This window comes from Oncorhynchus mykiss, chromosome 24 (assembly GCF_057628025.1).
Source record: "Oncorhynchus mykiss isolate SJ-2025 chromosome 24, ASM5762802v1, whole genome shotgun sequence".
Classification (NCBI taxonomy): domain Eukaryota; kingdom Metazoa; phylum Chordata; class Actinopteri; order Salmoniformes; family Salmonidae; genus Oncorhynchus; species Oncorhynchus mykiss.
In genome coordinates, this window is record NC_143045.1 from 34665309 (window position 1) to 34691500 (window position 26192).

The 26192-nt window shown below is 46.5% G+C and overlaps 1 protein-coding gene across 3 annotated transcripts in view; it reads left to right on the top strand.

The window, feature by feature from the left end:
• The window catches only part of arap1 (ArfGAP with RhoGAP domain, ankyrin repeat and PH domain 1), a 114452-nt gene that overhangs the window by 13608 nt on the left and 74652 nt on the right, over positions 1-26192 (top strand). Inside the window, exons 1-2 of one of the 3 annotated variants that reach the window (XM_090218904.1) lie at positions 3819-4001; positions 18428-18564. In XM_090218904.1, coding sequence (XP_090075030.1) covers positions 18531-18564 — 34 coding nt within the window. In that variant the 5' untranslated portion in view covers positions 3819-4001; positions 18428-18530. Of the gene's footprint in view, positions 1-3818; positions 4002-18427; positions 18565-26192 lie in introns of those variants that run through there. The other 2 variants (XM_036961243.2, XM_090218905.1) reach the window with 2 other exon arrangements.

Here is a 26192-nt window from a genome sequence, read left to right on the forward strand (position 1 = left end):
TTTCAGAAGTGTGTGTTTGTGTGCGTGTGTTTGAGGGTACGTGTGAGTGTGTGTGCGTGTGACTGAGCTCGTGTTTGTGTGTGTGAGTGAGCGTGTGCTTGTGTGTGTGTGTGAGGTGAGTGTGTGGTGAGGTTTCACAGGAGCAGTCGTATCTCTGGCTGTGAAGAGCTTCACCGCCCTCTACAGGCCAGCAGTGTGTTTCCTCATCATACACCATATCCTCATCATATTCAGTTTGTCCACCAGGTTGTGATCCTGCTGCATTAGTGCTTGGTGTGTGTGTGTGTGTGTGTGTGTGTGTGTGTGTGTGTGTGTGTGTGTGTGTGTGTGTGTGTGTGTGTGTGGTGAGCTCATAGGTCTACTGTACACAGACCTGCTGCTACTCAGAGTATATCTCACAGAACTGTGAACGGGAGTAGTCTATACAGACTACTTTCTATGGTCATGAGGAACTATGATAACAATTATACTCCAGTTTCACTAGTGATTCAGTAACCCGGCTGTGTGTGTGTGTGTGTGTGTGTGCAGGCTGGTCTCTGTTAGAAATGTTTACGAAGTAGAGAAGGGCTGACTCTCCAGCTTGGTGGTCAAATGAACTCTTTCCCTCAGGTGAGCTGGGTTATTCTGCTCAGTTTCTGTTGCCTCTGTGTCTGTGCGGAGGAAGGAAAAACCCTGTTTCAGAGAAAAGGTTTGGGTTTGGGTTTGGCTAGATTTACAAAAACACAGTCTCTCTCATGCTCTCTCTCTCAACCCACCCCTCTCTCTATCAAATGAATTAAAAGGGCTTTATTGGCATGGGAAACATGTTTACATTGCCAAAGCAAGTGAAATAGATAATAAACAATCAGAAATGAACAGTAAACACTAACCACAAAAGTTAAACAAGGAATAGAGACATTTGAAAAGTCACATTATGGCTATGTACAGTGTTATCACGATGTGCAAGTAGTTAAAGTACCAAATGTTACGCGGTGTGGAACAGGGGAACCCAAGAGCAGACTCAGACGAGGACACTGGGATGAAGGTATCAGGGTATTTATTAAAACACAAGGGGGAGATGGAGTGCAGGTCAGGGGAAGCCCGGGTGGGTTGCAGGAAACCAGGTGCGGAGGCTGAGGCTGGAGCGAGAGGGGTTGGGACAGGGTAACCAGGTGAGGAGGCTGAGGCTGGAGCGAGAGGGGTTGGGACAGGGTAAACAGGTGAGGAGGCTGAGGCTGGTGCGAGAGGGGTTGGGACAGGGTAAACAGGTGAGGAGGCTGAGGCTGGAGCGAGAGGGGTTGGGACAGGGTAACCAGGTGAGGAGGCTGAGGCTGGAGCGAGAGGGGTTGGGACAGGTAACCAGGTGAGGAGGCTGAGGCTGGTGCGAGAGGGGTTGAGACAGGGTAAACAGGTGAGGAGGCTGAGGCTGGAGCGAGAGGGGTTGGGACAGGGTAACCAGGTGAGGAGGCTGAGGCTGGTGCGAGAGGGGTTGGGACAGGGTAAACAGGTGAGGAGGCTGAGGCTGGAGCGAGAGGGGTTGGGACAGGGTAACCAGGTGAGGAGGCTGAGGCTGGTGCGAGAGGGGTTGGGACAGGGTAACCAGGTGAGGAGGCTGAGGCTGGTGCGAGAGGGGTTGGGACAGGGTAACCAGGTGAGGAGGCTGAGGCTGGTGCGAAAGAGGTTGGGACAGGGTAACCAGGTGAGGAGGCTGAGGCTGGTGCGAAAGGGGTTGGGACAGGGTGAGCAGGTCTGGAGGAGAATCCAAGGGAGCAGTAGAGTGGGGAATCCAGGACAGAGTAGCAGGATGACGAGACGTGGGACTGTAGACGGGGGCTAGAGTCAGAGCGTGCAGAACTGGAGAGAGGGGAGGAGAGGAAAACAGCATCAGGCAAGGAAAACAGGCACAACAGGATCTCAAAAGTAACAAACGGCTAGAAACATTTTAATCTCTGCTCAGTCAGTCTATCTGGCAGCGTGGAAGTGGCAGGGCTGAGGTTTTTTAGAGATCTTGATTATGGAACAGGTTGCAGCTGGTGGGGATCTGCTCTGACTGCAGCACACCTGTCTCCACCCACACAATCAGATACACAAGGAGAGGGAGAGCGAGAGAGAGAGTACTGGGGGAGTGGCGGCAGGTTAGGGAGACACAGGATGAGCACTAGAGAGAGAGAGTACTGGGGGAGGCGGCAGGTCAAGGAGTCACAGGATGAGAAGTAGAGGGAGAGAGTACTGGGGGAGGCGGCAGGTTAGGGAGACACAGGATGAGAAGTAGAGGGAGAGAGTACTGGGGGAGGCGGCAGGTCAAGGAGACACAGGATGAGCACTAGAGAGAGAGTACTGGGTGAGGCGGCAGGTCAAGGAGACACAGGATGAGAAGTAGAGGGAGAGAGTACCGGGGAAGGCGGCAGGTCAAGGAGACACAGGATGAGCAGTAGATGGAGAGAGTACTGGGGGAAGCGGCAGGTCAAGGAGACACAGGATGAGCAGTAGAGGGAGAGAGTACTGGGGGAGTGGCGGCAGGTCAGGGAGACACAGGATGAGCAGTAGAGGGAGAGAGTACTGGGGGAGGCGGCAGGTCAAGGAGACACAGGATGAGCAGTAGATGGAGAGAGTACTGGGGGAGGCGGCAGGTCAAGGAGACACAGGATGAGCAGTAGATGGAGAGAGTACTGGGGGAGGCGGCAGGTCAAGGAGACACAGGATGAGCAGTAGAGGGAGAGAGTACTGGGGGAGTGGCGGCAGGTTAGGGAGACACAGGATGAGCAGTAGAAGGAGAGAGTACTGGGGGAGGCGGCAGGTCAAGGAGACACAGGATGAGCAGTAGATGGAGAGAGTACTGGGGGAGGCGGCAGGTTAGGGAGACACAGGATGAGAAGTAGAGGGAGATAGTACTGGGGGAGGCGGCAGGTCAAGGAGACACAGGATGAGAAGTAGAGGGAGAGAGTACTGGGGGAGGCGGCAGGTTAGGGAGACACAGGATGAGCAGTAGAGGGAGAGAGTACTGGGGGAGGCGGCAGGTCAAGGAGACACAGGATGAACAGTACAGGGAGAGAGTACAGGGGGAGGCGGCAGGTCAAGGAGACACAGGATGAACAGTAAGAGGGAGAGAGTACTGGGGGAGGCGGCAGGTCAAGGAGACACAGGATGAACACTAGAGGGAGAGAGTACTGGGGGAGGCGGCAGGTCAAGGAGACACAGGATGAGAAGTAGAGGGAGAGAGTACTGGGGGAGGCGGCAGGTCAAGGAGACACAGGATGAGAAGTAGAGGGAGAGAGTACTGGGGGAGTGGCGGCAGGTTAGGGAGACACAGGAGGAACACTAGAGGGAGAGTACTGGGGGAGTCGGCAGGTCAAGGAGACACAGGATGAGAAGTAGAGGGAGAGAGTACTGGGGGAGTGGCGGCAGGTTAGGGAGACACAGGAGGAACACTAGAGGGAGAGTACTGGGGGAGTCGGCAGGTCAAGGAGACACAGGATGAACACCAGATGGCGTTGCAGGAGCAGATGTGACACAAAAGGGAAAATAAATAAGCTTAAATATGGGTTGTACTTACAATGGTTTTTGTTCTTCACTGGTTGCCCTTTTCTCGTGGCAACAGGCCACACATCTTGCTGCTGTGATGTCACACTGTGGTATTTCACCCAGTAGTTATGGGAGTTTATCGAATTCTTTGTGGGTCTGTGTAATCTGAGGGAAATATGTCTCTAAAATGTGAGGAACCTGTTGGAATGGTTGTACATGTTTAACTGTAAGCCGTTATGTAGGCAAAACTGCAGGTGTATGTTGAAAGAGAGGAGAGAGAGAGAGAAGGAGAGAGGGAAGGGAGTCTGCTCTTACTCATTCTGAAGTAGTAACACACACGCACTACGTCTCTAAAAGTACTGCTTCCTTCACTCCTCCCACCTGCGGCAGCTCTCTCCTCCCTCTTTTCAGAGAAACGTTAGTTTCTTTCTCCCTCTCCTCCGATGTGTGTTAATCGTTCCTCTCCAGTGAGGATGGCCCTGTTGGACATGCCAGGACAGGTGAGAGTGACTCTCCTCTTCTCTCTCTACCCCCCCCCCCCCCCCCCCCCCTTTCTCTCCTAGTCAATATCTCTCTGGTTGTGTTAATGCTTTTCAAACTAGTGGCTGAGCCAACTAACGCTGAGAGCAGGAAGAGTTCATTTCTAGCAGAGAGTATGTGTGTGTGTGTTTCCATTTGTGCCATCAGTAGTTAGACAGTGTAGCTGTGTACAGGGACAAGGAGTCATTAAGAAGTTGCTGATGTAGTAGTTTTCTGTCAGTGACTTTGACCCAGTGATTTTGTCATTGTAAGGACTGATTCAGGAAGGGAAGTAGATGTCACTTTGGGATGATAATATATTTTTGACAATCTCTCCTCCCTCTGTAATTCCACAGTTGGGCAATGAGTCAATTATATATTTCCCACAGACTTGCTGTGGTGGTTTCACAGTAGTGAATGAGTTGGCTTGAGTTAGGGCTGTTACGGTGACCGTATTACCGCCACACCGGCGGTTATGAGTCATGACGGCTGTCAAATTCCACGTGACTGTTTAGTCACGGTAATTAGGCATCTCCAAGCTCTGATGCTGCTGATGGTCATTAGTAGCCCACCACACATCCTACCTGCCTGGTACTCAGAACTCTATTGTCCCTCTAATCACTCTGATATCAATGCAAACGTAATCGAAAATCAAATCAAACACTTCATGAGAGCCCATGAGCTCATGTTACATAACATTTCTATAGGATATGCAATTGTGTGAGAAAACGACAGAGTGATGACCTCTATTAAAAAGAGGAGGATCCCATCAGCTTTCCGTAGGCTAGGCCTACTATATTTATTTCTCAACTTTTAAGCACATTGCTTCTCTTTTACAACAGGAGTAATCGCCATGAAAATGAACCACGGGAAAAGTGTCCTCCATTCGCTATTTAAGTGCATAGATTTTTTTCCCACTGCCCCTGTTTCGAGACAGGTGCATGTTCATGATGCATTCTAAATCCAATAAACAGCATGAGCTGAACAGAAAACATGATTTAGTGTAGATGTGCCAACAGTGAATAAACGATAAGCTATGAAAATAGAGTCGCACACTCTCTATATATAAACTCCCAGTAATTTAAAACAAATCATTAAATCATCAATGTTCTGTGCCTTCTTCAGGGTAATGTGAATCAAAACACATTTCACACATATACTAAATAATATATGTGAAGAGAAGAACAGTCTGATGGGTGACAATATTAGCCTATCACTTGTGAATTATGTATTATCACTTGATGCCCAGCTTGTGTGCAGTAAGGCAGCTTTGCGACTCTTTCAAATCCTAGACGCACACCTCATGTAGCCCAGCCTATAGTCCTATATGTTTTGATAAGGTCAGTATCACACCTCATGTAGCCCAGCCCATAGGCCTATATGTTTTGATAAGGTCAGTATCACACCTCATGTAGCCCAGCCCATAGACCTATATGTTTTGATAAGGTCAGTATCACACCTCATGTAGCCCAGCCCATAGGCCTATATGTTTTGATAAGGTTAGTATCACACCTCATGTAGCCCAGCCTATAGTCCTATATGTTTTAATAAGGTCAGTATCACACCTCATGTAGCCCAGCCCATAGTCCTATATGTTTTGATAAGGTTAGTATCACACCTCATGTAGCCCAGCCCATAGACCTATATGTTTTGATAAGGTTAGTATCACACCTCATGTAGCCCAGCCCATAGGCCTATATGTTTTAATAAGGTCAGTATCACACCTCATGTAGCAAAGCCTATAGTCCTATATGTTTTAATAAGGTCAGTATCACACCTCATGTAGCCCAGCCCATAGGCCTATATGTTTTGATAAGGTTAGTATCACAACTGAAGTGGCCAAATAACTTCTTCAAATGAAGCACATTAATCCGCTTTACAAGTGTAGAGCATAACTGACATACATAAGCAGCGCGTGAGTTTCAAGTTTGGGGGAAGATCATTTTCACCATAGAAATGCACCTTTATAATAAAGCATTACATACATAATCACATTTGTGGTCACTTTTGAGAAGGGTGTTTTCCTGCTACTGTCGTGTTCACATTGCTGTGCTAATAATGTAAAGAAATAGCCTAATACTTTATCAACATTTTAACATAAACATTCTCATCTGTTGCGTCAGGCTCATTGCTTAAAACAGTTTTTTAAATTCTAGTGGTTGTATTAATTTGGGATCTATATCATCCCACCACTGTCCCAGACTATGTTTGGGATATTTATTTCTCTCACAGAATAGAATAGGTCAACTTTTGTACTATGGGGAAAGTAGATTGACATAGGCTAGTGCTTTTGCTGTTCGTTAGGCCGACTCATCTTATTGGCTGACGAAAATTAACGAAAATTAAATGTGGACAGTTCTTCCAAAATATTGGTATTGGATAAGAGGGACATGTGCACTTGTAGCCTGTAAGAAAGACCCTATCAAGTGACTGAGAGCCATGTGCATGAGAGGTGCTTCGGTAAGCAGCCGGGAGAAGGGAATTCTAATTATTATATTCAGCCCAAGGGCACAACGGCCACTGGCCGCAAATGCCATGGATTTTATTAGGGGGCATAACGGCCACACAAAGGGGATGCAGCCGGGAAATTCGAGGCATTATCAAGTGCTTGTCAAATTGTGAATGAGAGACTGATGAAGTGTGTACAGCCTGATGAAGAGCTCATGCCTTTAATGAGACTTTTTTCATCATTAGAGTTGCATCATTCAGCCTTACAATGTATTAAAATCAAAACACATGGACCAACATTTTTATCACAACTGAAGTTACATAAATAACTCTAAATAAAGCAGATAGGAGGACCTGTTTCGTTGTTAACCGCTCAACACAGAATAGCCGCATGTGAGCACTCCCTGAAATAATTTGGAGAAAATATCCTTTCTATTTTATTCAGCTTTGCTCAATTGTATTCTTCATACTATAAATAATATAAAATAATGCCATGGAATTCAAAGCACATCTTGTCTGCTAAGTGAACTAGTGTAGCCCACAGCCATATGGCATAGCCAGATCAGGGCCAAACATAAGGATAACTCAGTATGCTGTTCTGTTCTTCTGAAATAGATTTTTATTCACATCATGTTTATTTTGACCTGTTTATGTTAAAAAAAACTCACTGACTCTCTCACTCACACACACACACACACTGAATGGCACACCCTCACATTATCACCCCTGTTAGCCAGTGGGTGGGGTGTGTGCTGTTAAAAACAAACTGCCTGCACACAAGCGACAAGATGGACATTTCACTTGGGGAACCTTTTAAATTGGGTGGTTGTCATAGTAGCTGTTGTCATGAGCATGAGGTCCCTTTGGGGCCAGAGAGATACAATAGCACCCCACTGAGACCTAGGCTTCCAGAGCTGTTTGGCAGATACATTATCCTGTGAGCTGTTTGGCAGATACATTATCCGGTGAGCTGTTTGGCAGATACATTATCCTGTGAGCTGTTTGGCAGATACATTATCCTGTGAGTTGTTTGGCAGATACATTATCCTGTGAGCTGTTTGGCAGATACATTATCCTGTGAGCTGTTTGGCAGATACATTATCCTGTGAGTCTCTCACCAGGGCCAGAGCATGGCAAGGCAGAGCCTAGTGTGCAAGACTGGGCCCGTATCCACAAACCATCTCAGAGCATGATCTAGGATCTGTCTTAATCAACTATCCTACTCTGAGATGCGTTGTGGATACTGGCTCAGTGGATACTGGCTCAGTGGATACTGGCTCAGAGCCTGGTGTGCCAGAGCAGGGACTCAGGGAGGGACTCAGGGAGGGACTCGGGGAGGGACTCGGGGAGGGACTCGGGGAGGGACTCGGTGTACCAGTGATGTTCTTTATCTGTGTTGTTAGAGACTAGGAGTGCTCACCTGCAGCCCCCAGTACACAGTCTGGGCCCTGGCTGCCTGCTGTAGGGTTCACCTGCAGCCCCCAGTACATAGTCTGGGCCCTGGCTGCCTGCTGTAGGGTTCACCTACAGCCCCCAGTACACACTCTGGGCCCTGGCATTCTGCTGTATGGTTCTGCTGCAGTCCCCAGTACACACTCTGGGCCCTGGCTGCCTGCTGTAGGGTTCACCTGCAGCCCCCAGTACACACTCTGGGCCCTGGCTACCTGCTGTAGGGTTCACCTGCAGTCCCCAGTACACACTCTGGGCCCTGGCTACCTGCTGTAGGGTTCACCTGTAGCCCCCAGTACACACTCTGGGCCCTGGCTACCTGCTGTAGGGTTCACCTGCAGCCCCCAGTACACAGTCTGGGCCCTGGCTACCTGCTGTAGGGTTCACCTGCAGCCCCCAGTACACACTCTGGGCCCTGGCTACCTGCTGTAGGGTTCACCTGCAGCCCCCAGTACACACTCTGGGCCCTGGCTACCTGCTGTAGGGTTCACCTGCAGCCCCCAGTACACACTCTGGGTCCTGGCTACCTGCTGTAGGGTTCACCTGCAGTCCCCAGTACAAACTCTGGGCCCTGGCTACCTGCTGTAGGGTTCACCTGCAGCCCCCAGTACACACTCTGGGCCCTGGCTACCTGCTGTAGGGTTCTGCTGCAGTCCCCAGTACACACTCTGGGCCCTGGCTACCTGCTGTAGGGTTCACCTGCAGCCCCCAGTACACACTCTGGGCCCTGGCTACCTGCTGTAGGGCTCACCTGCAACCCCCAGTACACACTCTGGGCCCTGGCTGCCTGCTGTAGGGTTCACCTGCAGCCCCCAGTACACACTCTGGGCCCTGGCTGCCTGCTGTAGGGTTCTGCTGCAGCCCCCAGTACACACTCTGGGCCCTGGCTGCCTGCTGTAGGGTTCTGCTGCAGTCCCCAGTACACACTCTGGGCCCTGGCTGCCTGCTGTATGGTTCCACTGCAGCCCCCAGTACACACTCTGGGACCTGGCATTCTGCTGTATGGTTCTGCTGCAGCCCCCAGTACACAGTCTGGGCCCTGGCATTCTGCTGTATGGTTCTGCTGCAGCCCCCAGTACACACTCTGGGCCCTGGCATTCTGCTGTATGGTTCTGCTGCAGCCCCCAGTACACAGTCTGGGCCCTGGCATTCTGCTGTATGGTTCTGCTGCAGCCCCCAGTACACACTCTGGGCCCTGGCATTCTGCTGTATGGTTCTGCTGCAGTCCCCAGTACCCATGACCCGTGCACCCATGACCAGCTCTGAAACCAGATTGCATAGCAGAGAAGGTATGGTGAGATTCAAAATGGTCGGTAATCTGTTTGTTGACTTGGCTTTCGAAGACCTTAGAAAGGCATGGTAGGATAGATATAGGTCTGTAGCAGTTTGGGTCAAGAGTGTCCCCCCCTTTGAAGAGGGGGATGACCGCAGCTGCTTTCCAATCTTTGGGAATCTCAGACGACACGAAAGAGAGGTTGAACAGGCTAGTAATAGGGGTGGCAACAATTTCGGCAGATAATTTTAGAAAGAAAGGGTCCAGATTGTCTAGCCCGGCTGATTTGTAGGGGTCCAGATTTTGCAGCTCTTTCAGAACATCAGCTGAATGGATTTGGGAGAAGGAGAAATGGGGAAGGCTTGGGCGAGTTGCTGTTGGGGGTGCAGTGCTGTTGACAGGGGTAGGAGTAGCCAGGTGGAAAGCATGGCCAGCAGTAGAAAATTGCTTATTGAAATTTTCAATTATGGTGGATTTATCAGTGGTGACAGTGTTTGGGTGCATGGTGACAGCATTCTGCTGTATGGTTCTGCTGCAGCCCCCAGTACACACTCTGGGCCCTGGCTGCCTGCTGTAGGATTCAGCTGCTGTCCCCAGTACACAGTCTGGGCCCTGGCAGCCTGCTGTAGGGTTCAGTTGCAGCCCCCAGTACACAATCTGGGCCCTGGCAGCCTGCTGTAGGGTTCAGTTGCAGCCCCCAGTACACAGTCTGGGCCCTGGCAGCCTGCTGTAGGGTTCAGCTGCAGCCCCCAGTACACAGTCTGGGCCCTGGCAGCCTGCTGTAGGGTTCAGTTGCAGCCCCCAGTACACAATCTGGGCCCTGGCAGCCTGCTGTAGGGTTCAGTTGCAGCCCCCAGTACACAGTCTGGGCCCTGGCAGCCTGCTGTAGGGTTCAGCTGCAGCCCCCAGTACACAGTCTGGGCCCTGGCAGCCTGCTGTAGGGTTCAGCTGCAGCCCCCAGTACACTCTCTGGGCCCTGGCAGCCTGCTGTATGGTTCAGCTGCAGCCCCCAGTACACAGTCTGGGCCCTGGCAGCCTGCTGTAGGGTTCAGCTGCAGCCCCCAGTACACTCTCTGGGCCCTGGCAGCCTGCTGTAGGGTTCAGTTGCAGCCCCCAGTACACAGTCTGGGCCCTGGCAGCCTGCTGTAGGGTTCAGCTGCAGCCCCCAGTACACAGTCTGGGCCCTGGCAGCCTGCTGTAGGGTTCAGCTGCAGCCCCCAGTACACAGTCTGGGCCCTGGGGACAGAGAGAGACCAGGCAGTTGGGTCTGTTGTAAATTAGATGTGCTTGATTAGCATGTCTGTGGGGGGAGTGTGTAGGCGAGGACGGAAGGGGTCATTTGTTTCTGTAGCTTAACGACGTCTGTTGAACGGATACAAAGAGGTTATATTTAGATCCCACACTACTTTTTTTTATATATATTTTATTTGACCTTTATTTATACAGTTTTTTCTCATTGAGATAATATCAGTTTTCCAAGAGAGACCTGGTCCAATAGCAGCAGAGGGAACAACGCTTCAGACAAAACAACTTACATACACTAACACAACATTAAACAAAACTATAAACACACATACAGTACAACAATTACATATTATGTTAAAAACACAAACATCTTGACTAAAAACAGCTGGCCTAAAAACAATTACACTCTTCTATGATATATACATCGATCAAGTGTTTAAACTCCACCAAAGAAACAAGATCTTCACATTTTAAAATGTTTGTTAGATAATTCCAGGACCATGGTGCTGTAACTAAAACTATTTCTACCATAACCTGTTCTAATGTTTGGTTCTGTTAGAAGTAAATCAGAATGGGACCGTAATTGATATTTATTTACTGACCTGACTAAAAAAGAACAGAGATAAAATGGTGTTTAAGCCCACAATATGACCTTATAAATCAGTGTATACCAGTGTTTAAGCCTACACAAGGTCAATGACGACCAGCCAACAGCGCTGTAGAGATCACAATGATGTGTTAGACATTTCTGATTTTGTAATGAACCTGAGGGCTGCATGATACACTGAATCAAGTGCTCTCAGGGTAGTGGCTGAGGCCTGGATATATATAACATCCCTAAAATCTAAAACTGACAGTAATGTACATCGTACCAGCTCCTTCCTGGCCTCAAAAGAAAAACAAGCCTGATGCCAGTAATGTACGTCGTACCAGTTCCTTCCTGGCCTCCAGAGAAAAACAAGCCTTATGCCGGTAATAAAATCCTATTTTCAGCTTGAGCTTCCTTATCAAGTTCTCTACATCCACAGTGAAGCTCAGCTATTCATCAACCCACACACCCAAATATTTGTACACTTTAACTTGCTCTATAGTGTGTCCAGCCAATTCATCAATGACATGATTTGTAACATGCCTGGCATTTGAAAATACCATGCATTTTGTTTTACCCGAATTTAGAATCAGCTTTAAATCATACAGATTCTGTTGTATGATGTTAAATGCTCTTTGGGCATTTTCAAAAGCTAAAGATAAACTACTACCACTTGAATAAAAGAACAGTATCATCTGCATAAAAATGAACATCCGCTGTTTCAATAAGATCCCCAATGTTGTTAATATACAAAATGAACAACAGTGGGCCCAAAATAGAACCTTGCGGAATACCTGAGCACACCTCTATGGACTCAGATTTACAACCATCCACCATTACACATTGTGTACGATTTGATAGGTAATTTATAAACCAATCTAGAGCCTGACCAGTAATTCCACAACATTGTAACCTTTGCACTAACACAGCATGGTCCACGGTGGCAAAAGCCTTCGACAAATCAATAAAAACACCTCCTCTCTCAGCCCCTCTCTCACCCCCTCTCCCAGCTCCTCTCTCACCTCCTCTCTCAGCCCCTCTCTCACCTCACCTCCTCTCCCAGCTCCTCTCTCACCTCCTCTCTCAGCCCCTCTCTCACCTCCTCTCTCAGCCCCTCTCTCACCTCACCTCCTCTCCCACCTCCTCTCTCACCTCCTCTCCCACCTCCTCTCTCACCTCCTCTCCCACCTCCTCTCTCAGCCCCTCTCTCAGCTCCTCTCTCACCTTATCACCTCTCTCAGCCCCTCTCTCACCTCCTCTCTCACCTCCTCTCCCACCTCCTCTCTCAGCCCCTCTCTCACCTCTTCACATTTCTCAGCCCCTCTCTCACCTCATCTCCCACCTCCTCTCTCAGCTCCTCTCTCACCTCCTCTCTCAGCCCCTCTCTCACCTCATCACCTCTCTCAGCCCCTCTCTCACCTCCTCTCCCACCTCCTCTCTCAGCCCCTCTCATCACCTCCTCTCTCCTGAGACCACATCCTCCTGTCCCCACCCCTCTGGACAGCCTGGGTATTGTGACCCCAGATCATAGGTGTATCTTAAACTGTATTCGGTGCTCTGGTCAACACACACCCCAGTGTGTGTGTGTGTCCGGTGCGGGTACATGTGTGTGCATGTCCCTCTGTCCCTCTGTCTGTCTTGTCAGTGCTTGACTTGGGAAGAGCTAACCAGAGCTGAGTCCTGACACCTCACATCTTCTACTGTTTGAACTCCTGCAGCTCTTATAGAATATCAGCTTAAACGTATTGTGACCTAAATATCAACAGTGCCGACACACATTTCAGTCCACGTCAAGCACTGCTTCTTGTTCTCTCTCTGTGTGACTGAGGGAGGGGGGGGCGGGGTTGCAGGAAGAGAAAAGGGGAACACTGTCAGTTTCAACATTACACAACACTCTCCGGGCCTGTGTATGAGTAGCTGTTGCTGAAATTATTTAACCTCACAGTCTTATATTAAGACTGCTGATACATTTGTAGACTGTAATTTATCTCACATTGTGCAGTGTGGTGGATGTATTTGTATGTGGTGGAGAGTTGGATGGAGATAGACTTGCCTGACGACTCAAACTGAAGCCTTCCGCTGCTCTGTCGTTCGCTACATACTTCAGTCTGAGACATTGAAGTCGTTTGTGGTGACGTCGAAATGAGGGGTGTTGTACAAAACCAAAGTCATCATCGGTTTCTGGGACCAATCAGGGGGTATAGAATGCATTTACATTCTGGAAATCGTCGGGGAGGTACTCCTATCCAGACTCATTGCGGAGAAGAAACATCCGTGGGCATGGCGTAGCGGTTGGCCCGGAGCAAGGAGATTGGGTAACCAGGCAAGGGAGTGAATCATTTTGGGGAGTGTGAGGGGTGTCAAAAGGTCTGGGCTGCTATGGTAACCAGTTGCCCTTCCAAGCCTCAGTGAGATTCCAAACGTAGCTCAGTCACACACTGGAACACTGACCACTAGTATGTGTGTGCGCGGGCGCGTGTGTGTGCGCGTGTGTGCGCGGGCGTGCGTGTGTGTGCGCGGGCGCATGTGTGTGCGCGGGCGTGTGTGTGCGCAGGTGTGTGTGTGCGTGGGCGTGCGTGCGTGTGTGTGTATGATGTAGAGGTATGTGATGTTTTGAGTGATAGTATGTCTCTCACTGGCCTCCCAGAGGCAGGTTTGGACATGATATGGAGAGAGGAGGAGAACACACCTAGCAGCAGAACTGTATTTATGTCAGTTAGATTTCAAACGGCAGAGTTCTACACCAGGGTTCTGTTATGGTTAGAGTTGAGGTTAGGTCGGCTGAGGAGAGAGAGATATGTATATTACAGACTTCCGCATGCCTTTCCCTCTCTCGACACTTGATTTCAGTGTTGTGTAGGGTGATACCAGGTTCTCTCTCTCTCGCAGACACACACGCCCGCTCACAGACACACACACTAGTGGTGTGTGTGTGTGTGTGTGTGTGTGTTTGTTTGTGTGTGTGTGTGTGTGTGTGTGTGTGTGTGTGTGTGTGTGTGTGTGTGTGTATGTGTGTGTGTGTGTGTGTGTGTGTGTGTGTGTGTGTGTGTGTGTGTGTGTGTGTGTGTGTGTGTGTGTGTGTGTGTGTGTGTGTGTGTGTGTGTGTGTGTGAGAAAAAGAAGAAAAAAAACCTGGTATCACCCTACACAACACTGAAATCAAGTGTCTGCTGTACGCAGATGACCTGGTGCTGCTGTCTCCCACTAAAGAGGGGTTACAGCAGCACCTAGATCATCTTCACAGGTTCTGTCAGACCTGGGCTCTGATCGTTAACCACAGGTTCTGTCAGACCTGGGCTCTGATCGTTAACCACAGGTTCTGTCAGACCTGGGCTCTGATCGTTAACCACAGGTTCTGTCAGACCTGGGCTCTGATCGTTAACCACAGGTTCTGTCAGACCTGGGCTCTGATCGTTAACCACAGGTTCTGTCAGACCTGGGCTCTGATCGTTAACCACAGGTTCTGTCAGACCTGGGCTCTGATCGTTAACCACAGGTTCTGTCAGACCTGGGCTCTGATCATTAACCTAAAAAAACTTTATATAATGATATTCCAAAAAAGGTCCGGAAATCAGGATGACAAATAGAAATTCTTTTTGGACACAGTTCTATTAGAACACACCAAAAACTACACATATCTAGGACTAAATATCAGCAACACAGGTAGCTTTCACATGGCTGTGAAACTACACATATCTAGGACTAAATATCAGCAACACAGGTAGCTTTCACATGGCTGTGAATGAGCTGAGAGACAAAGCAAGAAGAGCATTCTATGCCATTAAAAGGAACATCAAAATTGAAATTCCAATTAGAATCTGGCTCAAAATGTTTCAATCAGTTATAGAACCAATTGCTCTATATGGCAGTGAAGTATGGGGTCCAATCTCTATTAATGAATTCACCAAATGGGACAAACATCCAATTGAAATACTGCATGCAGAGTTTTGCAAGACTGTATTGCAAGTGCAAATAAAAACTCCAAATAACGCATGTAGAGCAGAATTAGAATAGAAAAAATAGCCATCAAATTTTAATTTTACTCAGACCTAAGAGAATATTTAATTCCCAAAATTATAATACAATACAAAGAATTTGAAACCTAAAAATCAAATATTTATTGGGTGAAAAGCCAAAATGTGCAGTTTTGGCAGCCAAATATGTCCTCCTGCCACAACCTGTTTTGTTTTGTCTTTCATACCACGTCATGTGTCTTCTCAGTCATGTTGACACTGGTCTACTACCAGGTCATGGGTCTTCTCAGTCATGTTGACACTGGTCTACTACCAGGTCATGGGTCTTCTCAGTCATGTTGACACTGGTCTACTACCAGGTCATGTGTCTTCTCAGTCATGTTGACACTGGTCTACTACCAGGTCATGGGTCTTCTCAGTCATGTTGACACTGGTCTACTACCAGGTCATGGGTCTTCTCAGTCATGTTGACACTGGTCTACTACCACGTCATGTGTCTTCTCAGTCATGTTGACACTGGTCTACTACCAGGTCATGTGTCTTCTCAGTCATGTTGACACTGGTCTACTACCACGTCATGTGTCTTCTCAGTCATGTTGACACTGGTCTACTACCAGGTCATGTGTCTTCTCAGTCATGTTGACACTGGTCTACTACCACGTCATGTGTCTTCTCAGTCATGTTGACACTGGTCTACTACCACATCATGTGTCTTCTCAGTCATGTTGACACTGGTCTACTACCAGGTCATGGGTCTTCTCAGTCATGTTGACACTGGTCTACTACCAGGTCATGGGTCTTCTCAGTCATGTTGACACTGGTCTACTACCACGTCATGTGTCTTCTCAGTCATGTTGACACTGGTCTACTACCACGTCATGTGTCTTCTCAGTCATGTTGACACTGGTCTACTACCAGGTCATGGGTCTTCTCAGTCATGTTGACACTGGTCTACTACCAGGTCATGGGTCTTCTCAGTCATGTTGACACTGGTCTACTACCAGGTCATGGGTCTTCTCAGTCATGTTGACACTGGTCTACTACCAGGTCATGGGTCTTCTCAGTCATGTTGACACTGGTCTACTACCAGGTCATGGGTCTTCTCAGTCATGTTGACACTGGTCCACTACCACGTCATGTGTCTTCTCAGTCATGTTGACACTGGTCTACTACCAGGTCATGGGTCTTCTCAGTCATGTTGACACTGGTCCACTACCATTGCTTTAATAAATTGTTGTTCTGATTAATATTGTTGTTGTTGTTAATGGTAATCCCATGTCCACTACTACTATTATTATTGCTGTTGGTCTCACCATTTATTTAAATATATATACACTGCTCAAAAGAATAAAGGGAACACTTTGTAACAACACAATGTAACTCCAAGTCAATAAAACTTCTGTGAAATCAAACTGCCCACTTAGGAAGCTACACTAATTGACAATACATTTCACATGCTGTTGTGCAAATGGAATAGACAACAGGTGGAAATTATAGGCAATTAGCAAGACACCCCCAATAAAGGAGTGGTTCTGCAGGTGGTGACCACAGACCACTTCTCAGTTCCTATGCTTCCTGGCTGATGTTTTGGTCACTTTTGAATGCTGGCGGTGCTTTCACTCTAGTGGTATCACGAGAGGGAGTCTACAACCCACACAAGTGGCTCAGGTAGTGCAGCGCATCCAGGATGGTACATCAATGCGAGCTGTGGCAAGAAGGTTTGCTGTGTCTGTCAGCGTAGTGTCCAGAGCATGGAGGCGCTGCCAGGAGACAGGCCAGTACATCAGGAGACGTGGAGGAGGCTGTAGGAGGGCAACAACCCAGCAGCAGGACCGCTACCTCCGCCTTTGTGCAAGGAGGAGCAGGAGGAGCACTGCCAGGGCCCTGCAAAATGACCTCCAGCAGGCCACAAATGTGCATGTGTCTGCTCAAACGGTCAGAAACAGACTCCATGAGGGTGGTATAAGGGCCCGATGTCCACAGGTGGGGGTTGTGCTTACAGCCCAACACCGTGCAGGACGTTTGGCATTTGCCAGAGAACACCAAGATTGGCAAATTCGCCACTGGCGCCCTGTGCTCTTCACAGATGAAAGCAGGTTCACACTGAGCACATGTGACAGACGTGACAGAGTCTGGAGATGCCGTGGAGAACATTCTGCTGCCTGCAACATCCTCCAGCATGACCGGTATGGCGGTGGGTCAGTTATGGTGTGGGGTGGCATTTCTTTGGGGGGGCCGCACAGCCTTCCATGTGCTCGCCAGAGGTAGCCTGACTGCCATTAGGTACCGAGATGAGATCCTCAGACCCCTTGTGAGACCATATGCTGGTGCGGTTGTCCCTGGGTTCCTCCTAATGCAAGACAATGCTAGACCTCATGTGGCTGGAGTGTGTCAGCAGTTCCTGCAAGAGGAAGGCATTGATGCTATGGACCGCCTGTTCCCCAGACCTGAATCCAATTGAGCACATCTGGGACATCATGTCTCGCTCCATGCACCAACGCCACGTTGGAACACAGACTGTCCAGCAGTCGGGGGATGATTTAGTCCAGGTCTGGGAGGAGATCCCTCAGGAGACCATCCGACACCTCATCAGGAGCATGCCCAGGCGTTGTAGGGAGCCTAATTTTGACTTGTTTTAAGGACATTACATCAAAGTTGGATCAGCCTGTAGTGTGGTTTTCCACTTTAATTTTGAGTGTGACTCCAAATCCAGACCTCCATGGGTTGATAAATTTGATTTCCATTGATAATTTTTGTGATTTTGTTGTCAGCACATTCAACTATGTAAAGAAAAAAGTATTTAATAAGAATATTTAATTCATTCAGATCTAGGATGTGTTATTTTAGTGTTCCCTTTATTTCTTTGAGCAGTGTATTATATTTTATATCTAAATATTTATTTTTTATTTTGTTTTTGTTTTTCGATATGTTTACTTTGACAATGTCAATTGAATTTATTTGAATAGAGAGAGAGAGAGAGAGAGAGACAGAGAGAGAGAGAGTGAGAGAACAGAGACAGAGAGAGAGAAAGAGAGACAGAGAGAGAGAGAGAGAGAGAGAGAGAGAGAGAGAGAGAGAGAGAAAGATGAGAGAGAAAGAAAGATGAGAGAGAGAAAGAAAGATGAGAGAGAGAGAAGAGTGAGAGAGAGAAGAGTGAGAGAGAGAGAGAAGAGAGAGAGAGAGAGAGAGAGAGAAGAGTGAGAGAGAGAGAGAGAGATAGACTGGAGAGAGAGAAAGAAAGATGAGAGAGAGAGAGAAAGAAAGATGAGTGAGAGAGAGAAGAAAAGATAGAGAGACTGGAGAGAGAAGGAAAGAGACTGGAGAGAAAAGAGGATTGATAGACTCATGGCTGTTTTCTGTCTTCTACCGGCCCCTGGTGTCAACGGTAACATTGTGCCCCTCTCCCTTCCTCTGTCATTCTTCTCTCCAGCGATGCTCCAGTCAATGAGCCGCACCCCGAGCGAACTCCACCCCCCCCGCCTCGGACCAGGGTACACAACACACCAATCGAAGGCACACAGCCTGCTCTGCCAATGAGAAGAGTCCCCCAGCCACCGCCTGAAATCAGTGAGCATACTGAACCCCTCCCATCCATCCTTAGCCACACCCATTAACTCCCTGACCTCACCTCTTCCTGATTTAACCTCTAGCGTCGAGCAAACCCATATCCGGGAGCGTAATCATAGCCTCAAGCTCATTACCATAACGCAACGTTAACTATTCATGAAAATCGCAAATGAAATGAAAGAAATATATTCACTCACACGCTTAGCCTTTTGTTAACAACACTGTCATCTCAGATTTTCAAAATATGCTTTTCAACCATAGCTACACAAGCATTTGTGTAAGAGTATTGATAGCTAGCGTAGCATTTAGCGTAGCATTCAGCAGGCAACATTTTCACAAAAACAAGAAAAGCATTCAAATAAAATCATTTACCTTTGAAGAACTTTGGATGTTTTCAATGAGGAGACTCTCAAGTTAGATAGCAAATGTTCATGTTTTCCAAAAAGATGATTTGTGTAGGAGAAATTGCTCCGTTTTGTTCATCACGTTTGGCTAAGAAAAAACCCAGAAAATTCAGTCACTACAACGCCAAACTTTTTTCCAAATTAACTCCATAATATCGACAGAAACATGGCAAACGTTGTTTAGAATCAATCCTCAAGGTGTTTTTCACATATCTATTCGATGATAAATCATTTGTGGCAGTTGGGTTTCTCCTCAGTAGCAAACGGAAAAGTACTGCAGGTGGAGATTACGCAATAATTACGACGGAGGACACCAAGCGACCACCTGGTAAAGGTAGTCTCTTATGGTCAATCTTCCAATGATATGCCTACAAATACGTCACAATGCTGCAGACACCTTGGGGAAACGACAGAAAGTCTAAGCTCATTCGTGGCCCATTCACAGCCATATAAGGAGTCATTGGAACACGGCGCCTTCAAAATCTGGGGCACTTCCTGTTTGAAATTTCATCTTGGTTTCGCCTGTAGCATCAGTTCTGTGGCACTCACAGACAATATCTTTGCAGTTTTGGAAACGTCAGGGTGTTTTCTTTCCAAAGCTGTCAATTATATGCAGTCGAGCATCTTTTCGTGACAAAATATCGCGCTTAAAACGGGAACGTTTTTTATCCAATAATGAAATACCGCCCCCATTGTATTTGTCACATGCACCGAATACAACAGGTGTTCCTCTTACCGTGAAATGATTACTTACAAGCCCTTAACCAACAATGCAGTTAAAAATAAAGAGTTAATAAAATATTTACTAAATAAAAAAATGATCAAAAAGTAACACACAAAATGTAGATAACGGTAACGAGGCTATATACAGGGGGCCCCCTGGGTAACTGAGTCAATGTGCGGGTGTACAGGTTAGTCGAGGTCATTTGTAATGTGACTAGATAATAGATAATAAACAGAGAGTAGCAGCAGTGTAAAAACAATGGGGGGGGGGGTCAATGTAAATAGTCCTGGAGGCCATTTGATAAATTTTTCAGCAGTCTTTTAGCTTGGGGGTAGAAGCTGTTAAGGAGCCTCTTGGACCTAGACTTGGTGCTCCGGTACCGCTTGCTGTGTGGTAGCAGAGAGAACAGTCTATGACTAAGGTGGCTGGACTGTGAAGAGAAGCAGCCATTTTATATATCTTAGTATTATAATTTGCAGTGTCTTATATATTACACCTAGATATTGTATGTATGTACTGATATGTAGACTATGTATGACAGTTTAAATGTATTTCAGTCCTTGACTAATAATGTTCTGTACTATATATTATGTCATGTTTCATGTGAACCCCAGGAAGAGTAGCTGATGCTTTTAGAGTGGGGATCCTAATAAATACCACTAACTCCAATTTGACCTAACTAATATAAAAAAAAATATCTAGGTAAAGTTATGTCGACATGTGGAAGTGGTTTCTGACTTTGTCTCCTAGGAATTAGAGCAATAAACTGATATAACTGTTGTCTTGTTGTTAGACAGCTCATACTGTAGAATCTATTTATTCAAATGGATGCTTTATATCACTAATGCTGCTAAACCTGTCCTCTACTGTATTAGACCTGTCCTCTACTGTATTAACCTGTCCCTCTACTGTACTGTATTAGACCTGTCCTCTACTGTATTAGACCTGTCCTCTACTGTATTAGACCTGTCCTCTACTGTATTAGACCTGTCCTCTACTGTACTGTATTAGACCTGTCCTCTACTGTATTAACCTGTCCCTCTACTGTACTGTATTAGACCTGTCCTCTACTGTATTAGACCTGTCCTCTACTGTATTAACCTGTCCCTCTACTGTATTAGACCTGTCCTCTACTGTATTAGACCTGTCCTCTACTGTATTAGACCTGTCCTCTACTGTATTAGACCTGTCCCCTACTGTACTGTATTAGACCTGTCCTCTACTGTATTAGACCTGTCCTCTACTGTATTAACCTGTCCTCTACTGTACTGTATTAGACCTGTCCCCTACTGTATTAGACCTGTCCTCTACTGTATTAGACCTGTCCTCTACTGTATTAGACCTGTCCTCTACTGTATTAACCTGTCCCTCTACTGTACTGTATTAGACCTGTCCTCTACTGTATTAGACCTGTCCTCTACTGTATTAGACCTGTCCTCTACTGTATTAGACCTGTCCTCTACTGTATTAGACCTGTCCTCTACTGTATTAACCTGTCCTCTACTGTATTAAACCTGTCCTCTACTGTATTAAACCTGTCCTCTACTGTATTAGACCTGTCCTCTACTGTATTAGACCTGTCCCCTACTGTATTAGACCTGTCCTCTACTGTATTAGACCTGTCCTCTACTGTATTAACCTGTCCTCTACTGTATTAAACCTGTCCTCTACTGTATTAGACCTGTCCTCTACTGTATTAGACCTGTCCTCTACTGTATTAGACCTGTCCTCTACTGTATTAAACCTGTCCTCTACTGTATTAGACCTGTCCTCTACTGTATTAGACCTGTCCTCTACTGTACTGTATTAGACCTGTCCTCTACTGTATTAGACCTGTCCTCTATTGTATTAGACCTGTCCTCTACTGTACTGTATTAGACCTGTCCCCTACTGTATTAGACCTGTCCTCTACTGTATTAGACCTGTCCCCTACTGTATTAGACCTGTCCTCTACTGTATTAGACCTGTCCTCTACTGTATTAGACCTGTCCCCTACTGTATTAGACCTGTCCTCTACTGTATTAGACCTGTCCTCTACTGTATTAACCTGTCCTCTACTGTATTAGACCTGTCCTCTACTGTATTAGACCTGTCCTCTACTGTATTAGACCTGTCCTCTACTGTATTAGACCTGTCCTCTACTGTATTAGACCTGTCCTCTACTGTATTAGACCTGTCCTCTACTGTATTAGACCTGTATTAGACCTGTCCTCTACTGTATTAGACCTGTCCTCTACTGTATTAGACCTGTCCTCTACTGTATTAGACCTGTCCCCTACTGTACTGTATTAGACCTGTCCTCTACTGTATTAGACCTGTCCTCTACTGTATTAGACCTGTCCTCTACTGTACTTTATTAGACCTGTCCCCTACTGTATTAGACCTGTCCTCTACTGTATTAGACCTGTCCCCTACTGTATTAGACCTGTCCTCTACTGTATTAGACCTGTCCTCTACTGTATTAGACCTGTCCTCTACTGTATTAGACCTGTCCTCTACTGTATTAGACCTGTCCTCTACTGTATTAGACCTGTCCCCTACTGTACTGTATTAGACCTGTCCTCTACTGTATTAGACCTGTCCCCTACTGTACTGTATTAGACCTGTCCTCTACTGTATTAGACCTGTCCTCTACTGTATTAGACCTGTCCTCTACTGTATTAGACCTGTCCTCTACTGTATTAGACCTGTCCTCTACTGTATTAGACCTGTCCTCTACTGTATTAGACCTGTCCTCTACTGTATTAGACCTGTCCCCTACTGTACTGTATTAGACCTGTCCTCTACTGTATTAGACCTGTCCTCTACTGTATTAGACCTGTCCTCTACTGTACTGTATTAGACCTGTCCCCTACTGTACTGTATTAGACCTGTCCTCTACTGTATTAGACCTGTCCTCTACTGTACTGTATTAGACTTGTCCTCTACTGTATTAGACCTGTCCTCTACTGTACTGTATTAGACCTGTCCCCTACTGTACTGTATTAGACCTGTCCTCTACTGTATTAGACCTGTCCTCTACTGTACTGTATTAGACTTGTCCTCTACTGTATTAGACCTGTCCCCTACTGTACTGTATTAGACTTGTCCTCTACTGTATTAGACCTGTCCTCTACTGTATTAGACCTGTCCTCTACTGTATTAGACCTGTCCCCTACTGTACTGTATTAGACCTGTCCTCTACTGTATTAGACCTGTCCTCTACTGTATTAGACCTGTCCTCTACTGTATTAGACCTGTCCCCTACTGTATTAGACTGTATTAGACCTGTCCTCTACTGTATTAGACCTGTCCTCTACTGTATTAGACCTGTCTTCTACTGTATTAACCTGTCCCTCTACTGTACTGTATTAGACCTGTCCTCTACTGTATTAGACCTGTCCTCTACTGTATTAGACCTGTCCTCTACTGTATTAGACCTGTCCTCTACTGTATTAGACCTGTCCTCTACTGTATTAACCTGTCCTCTACTGTACTGTATTAGACCTGTCCTCTACTGTATTAACCTGTCCTCTACTGTACTGTATTAGACCTGTCCTCTACTGTATTAACCTGTCCTCTACTGTATTAGACCTGTCCTCTACTGTATTAGACCTGTCCTCTACTGTATTAGACTTGTCCTCTACTGTATTAACCTGTCCTCTACTGTATTAGACCTGTCCTCTACTGTATTAGACCTGTCCTCTACTGTATTAGACCTGTCCCCTACTGTATTAGACCTGTCCTCTACTGTATTAGACCTGTCCTCTACTGTATTAGACCTGTCCTCTACTGTATTAACCTGTCCTCTACTGTATTAGACCTGTCCTCTACTGTATTAGACCTGTCCTCTACTGTATTAGACCTGTCCTCTACTGTATTAGACATGTCCTCTACTGTATTAGACCTGTCCCCTACTGTATTAGACCTGTCCTCTACTGTATTAGACCTGTCCTCTACTGTATTAACCTGTCCTCTACTGTATTAAACCTGTCCTCTACTGTATTAAACCTGTCCTCTACTGTATTAGACCTGTCCTCTACTGTATTAGACCTGTCCCCTACTGTATTAGACCTGTCCTCTACTGTATTAGACCTGTCCTCTACTGTATTAACCTGTCCTCTACTGTATTAAACCTGTCCTCTACTGTATTAGACCTGTCCTCTACTGTATTAGACCTGTCCTCTACTGTATTAGACCTGTCCTCTACTGTATTAAACCTGTCCTCTACTGTATTAGACCTGTCCTCTACTGTATTAGACCTGTCCTCTACTGTACTGTATTAGACCTGTCCTCTACTGTATTAGACCTGTCCTCTACTGTATTAGACTTGTCCTCTACTGTACTGTATTAGACCTGTCCCCTACTGTATTAGACCTGTCCTCTACTGTATTAGACCTGTCCCCTACTGTATCAGACCTGTCCTCTACTGTATTAGACCTGTCCTCTACTGTATTAGACCTGTCCCCTACTGTATTAGACCTGTCCTCTACTGTATTAGACCTGTCCTCTACTGTATTATACCTGTCCTCTACTGTATTAACCTGTCCTCTACTGTATTAGACCTGTCCTCTACTGTATTAGACCTGTCCTCTACTGTATTAGACCTGTCCTCTACTGTATTAGACCTGTCCCCTACTGTATTAGACCTGTCCCCTACTGTATTAGACCTGTCCTCTACTGTATTAGACCTGTCCTCTACTGTATTAGACCTGTCCTCTACTGTATTAGACCTGTCCTCTACTGTATTAGACCTGTATTAGACCTGTCCTCTACTGTATTAGACCTGTCCTCTACTGTATTAGACCTGTCCTCTACTGTATTAGACCTGTCCCCTACTGTACTGTATTAGACCTGTCCTCTACTGTATTAGACCTGTCCTCTACTGTATTAGACCTGTCCTCTACTGTACTGTATTAGACCTGTCCCCTACTGTATTAGACCTGTCCTCTACTGTATTAGACCTGTCCTCTACTGTATTAGACCTGTCCTCTACTGTATTAGACCTGTCCTCTACTGTATTAGACCTGTCCTCTACTGTATTAGACCTGTCCCCTACTGTACTGTATTAGACCTGTCCTCTACTGTATTAGACCTGTCCCCTACTGTACTGTATTAGACCTGTCCTCTACTGTATTAGACCTGTCCTCTACTGTATTAGACCTGTCCTCTACTGTACTGTATTAGACCTGTCCTCTACTGTATTAGACCTGTCCTCTACTGTATTAGACCTGTCCTCTACTGTATTAAACCTGTCCTCTACTGTATTAGACCTGTCCTCTACTGTATTAGACCTGTCCTCTACTGTATTAGACCTGTCCCCTACTGTATTAGACCTGTCCTCTACTGTACTGTATTAGACCTGTCCTCTACTGTACTGTATTAACCTGTCCTCTACTGTATTAGACCTGTCCTCTACTGTACTGTATTAGACCTGTCCTCTACTGTACTGTATTAGACCTGTCCTCTACTGTACTGTATTAGACCTGTCCTCTACTGTACTGTATTAGACCTGTCCTCTACTGTACTGTATTAACCTGTCCTCTACTGTATTAGACCTGTCCCCTACTGTATTAGACCTGTCCTCTACTGTATTAAACCTGTCCTCTACTGTACTGTATTAGACCAGTCCTCTACTGTACTGTATTAGACCTGTCCTGTACTGTATTAGACCTGTCCCCTACTGTATTAGACCTGTCCTCTACTGTATTAAACTTGTCCTCTACTGTATTAGACCTGTCCTCTACTGTATTAGACCTGTCCCCTACTGTACTGTATTAGACCTGTCCTCTACTGTATTAGACCTGTCCTCTACTGTATTAGACCTGTCCTCTACTGTACTGTATTAGACCTGTCCTCTACTGTATTAGACCTGTCCTCTACTGTATTAGACCTGTCTTCTACTGTATTAGACCTGTCCTCTACTGTACTGTATTAACCTGTCCTCTACTGTATTAGACCTGTCCTCTACTGTATTAGACCTGTCCCCTACTGTACTGTATTAAACCTGTCCTCTACTGTATTAGACCTGTCCCCTACTGTACTGTATTAGACCTGTCCTCTACTGTATTAGACCTGTCCTCTACTGTATTAGACCTGTCCTCTACTGTATTAGACCTGTCCTCTACTGTACTGTATTAACCTGTCCTCTACTGTATTAGACCTGTCCTCTACTGTATTAGACCTGTCCCCTACTGTACTGTATTAGACCTGTCCTCTACTGTACTGTATTAGACCTGTCCTCTACTGTACTGTTTTAGACCTGTCCTCTATTGTACTGTATTAGACCTGTCCTCTACTGTATTAGACCTGTCCTCTACTGTACTGTATTAGACCTGTCCTCTACTGTATTAGACCTGTCCTCTACTGTATTAGACCTGTCCTCTACTGTACTGTATTAACCTGTCCTCTACTGTATTAGACCTGTCCTCTACTGTATTAGACCTGTCCCCTACTGTACTGTATTAAACCTGTCCTCTACTGTATTAGACCTGTCCCCTACTGTACTGTATTAGACCTGT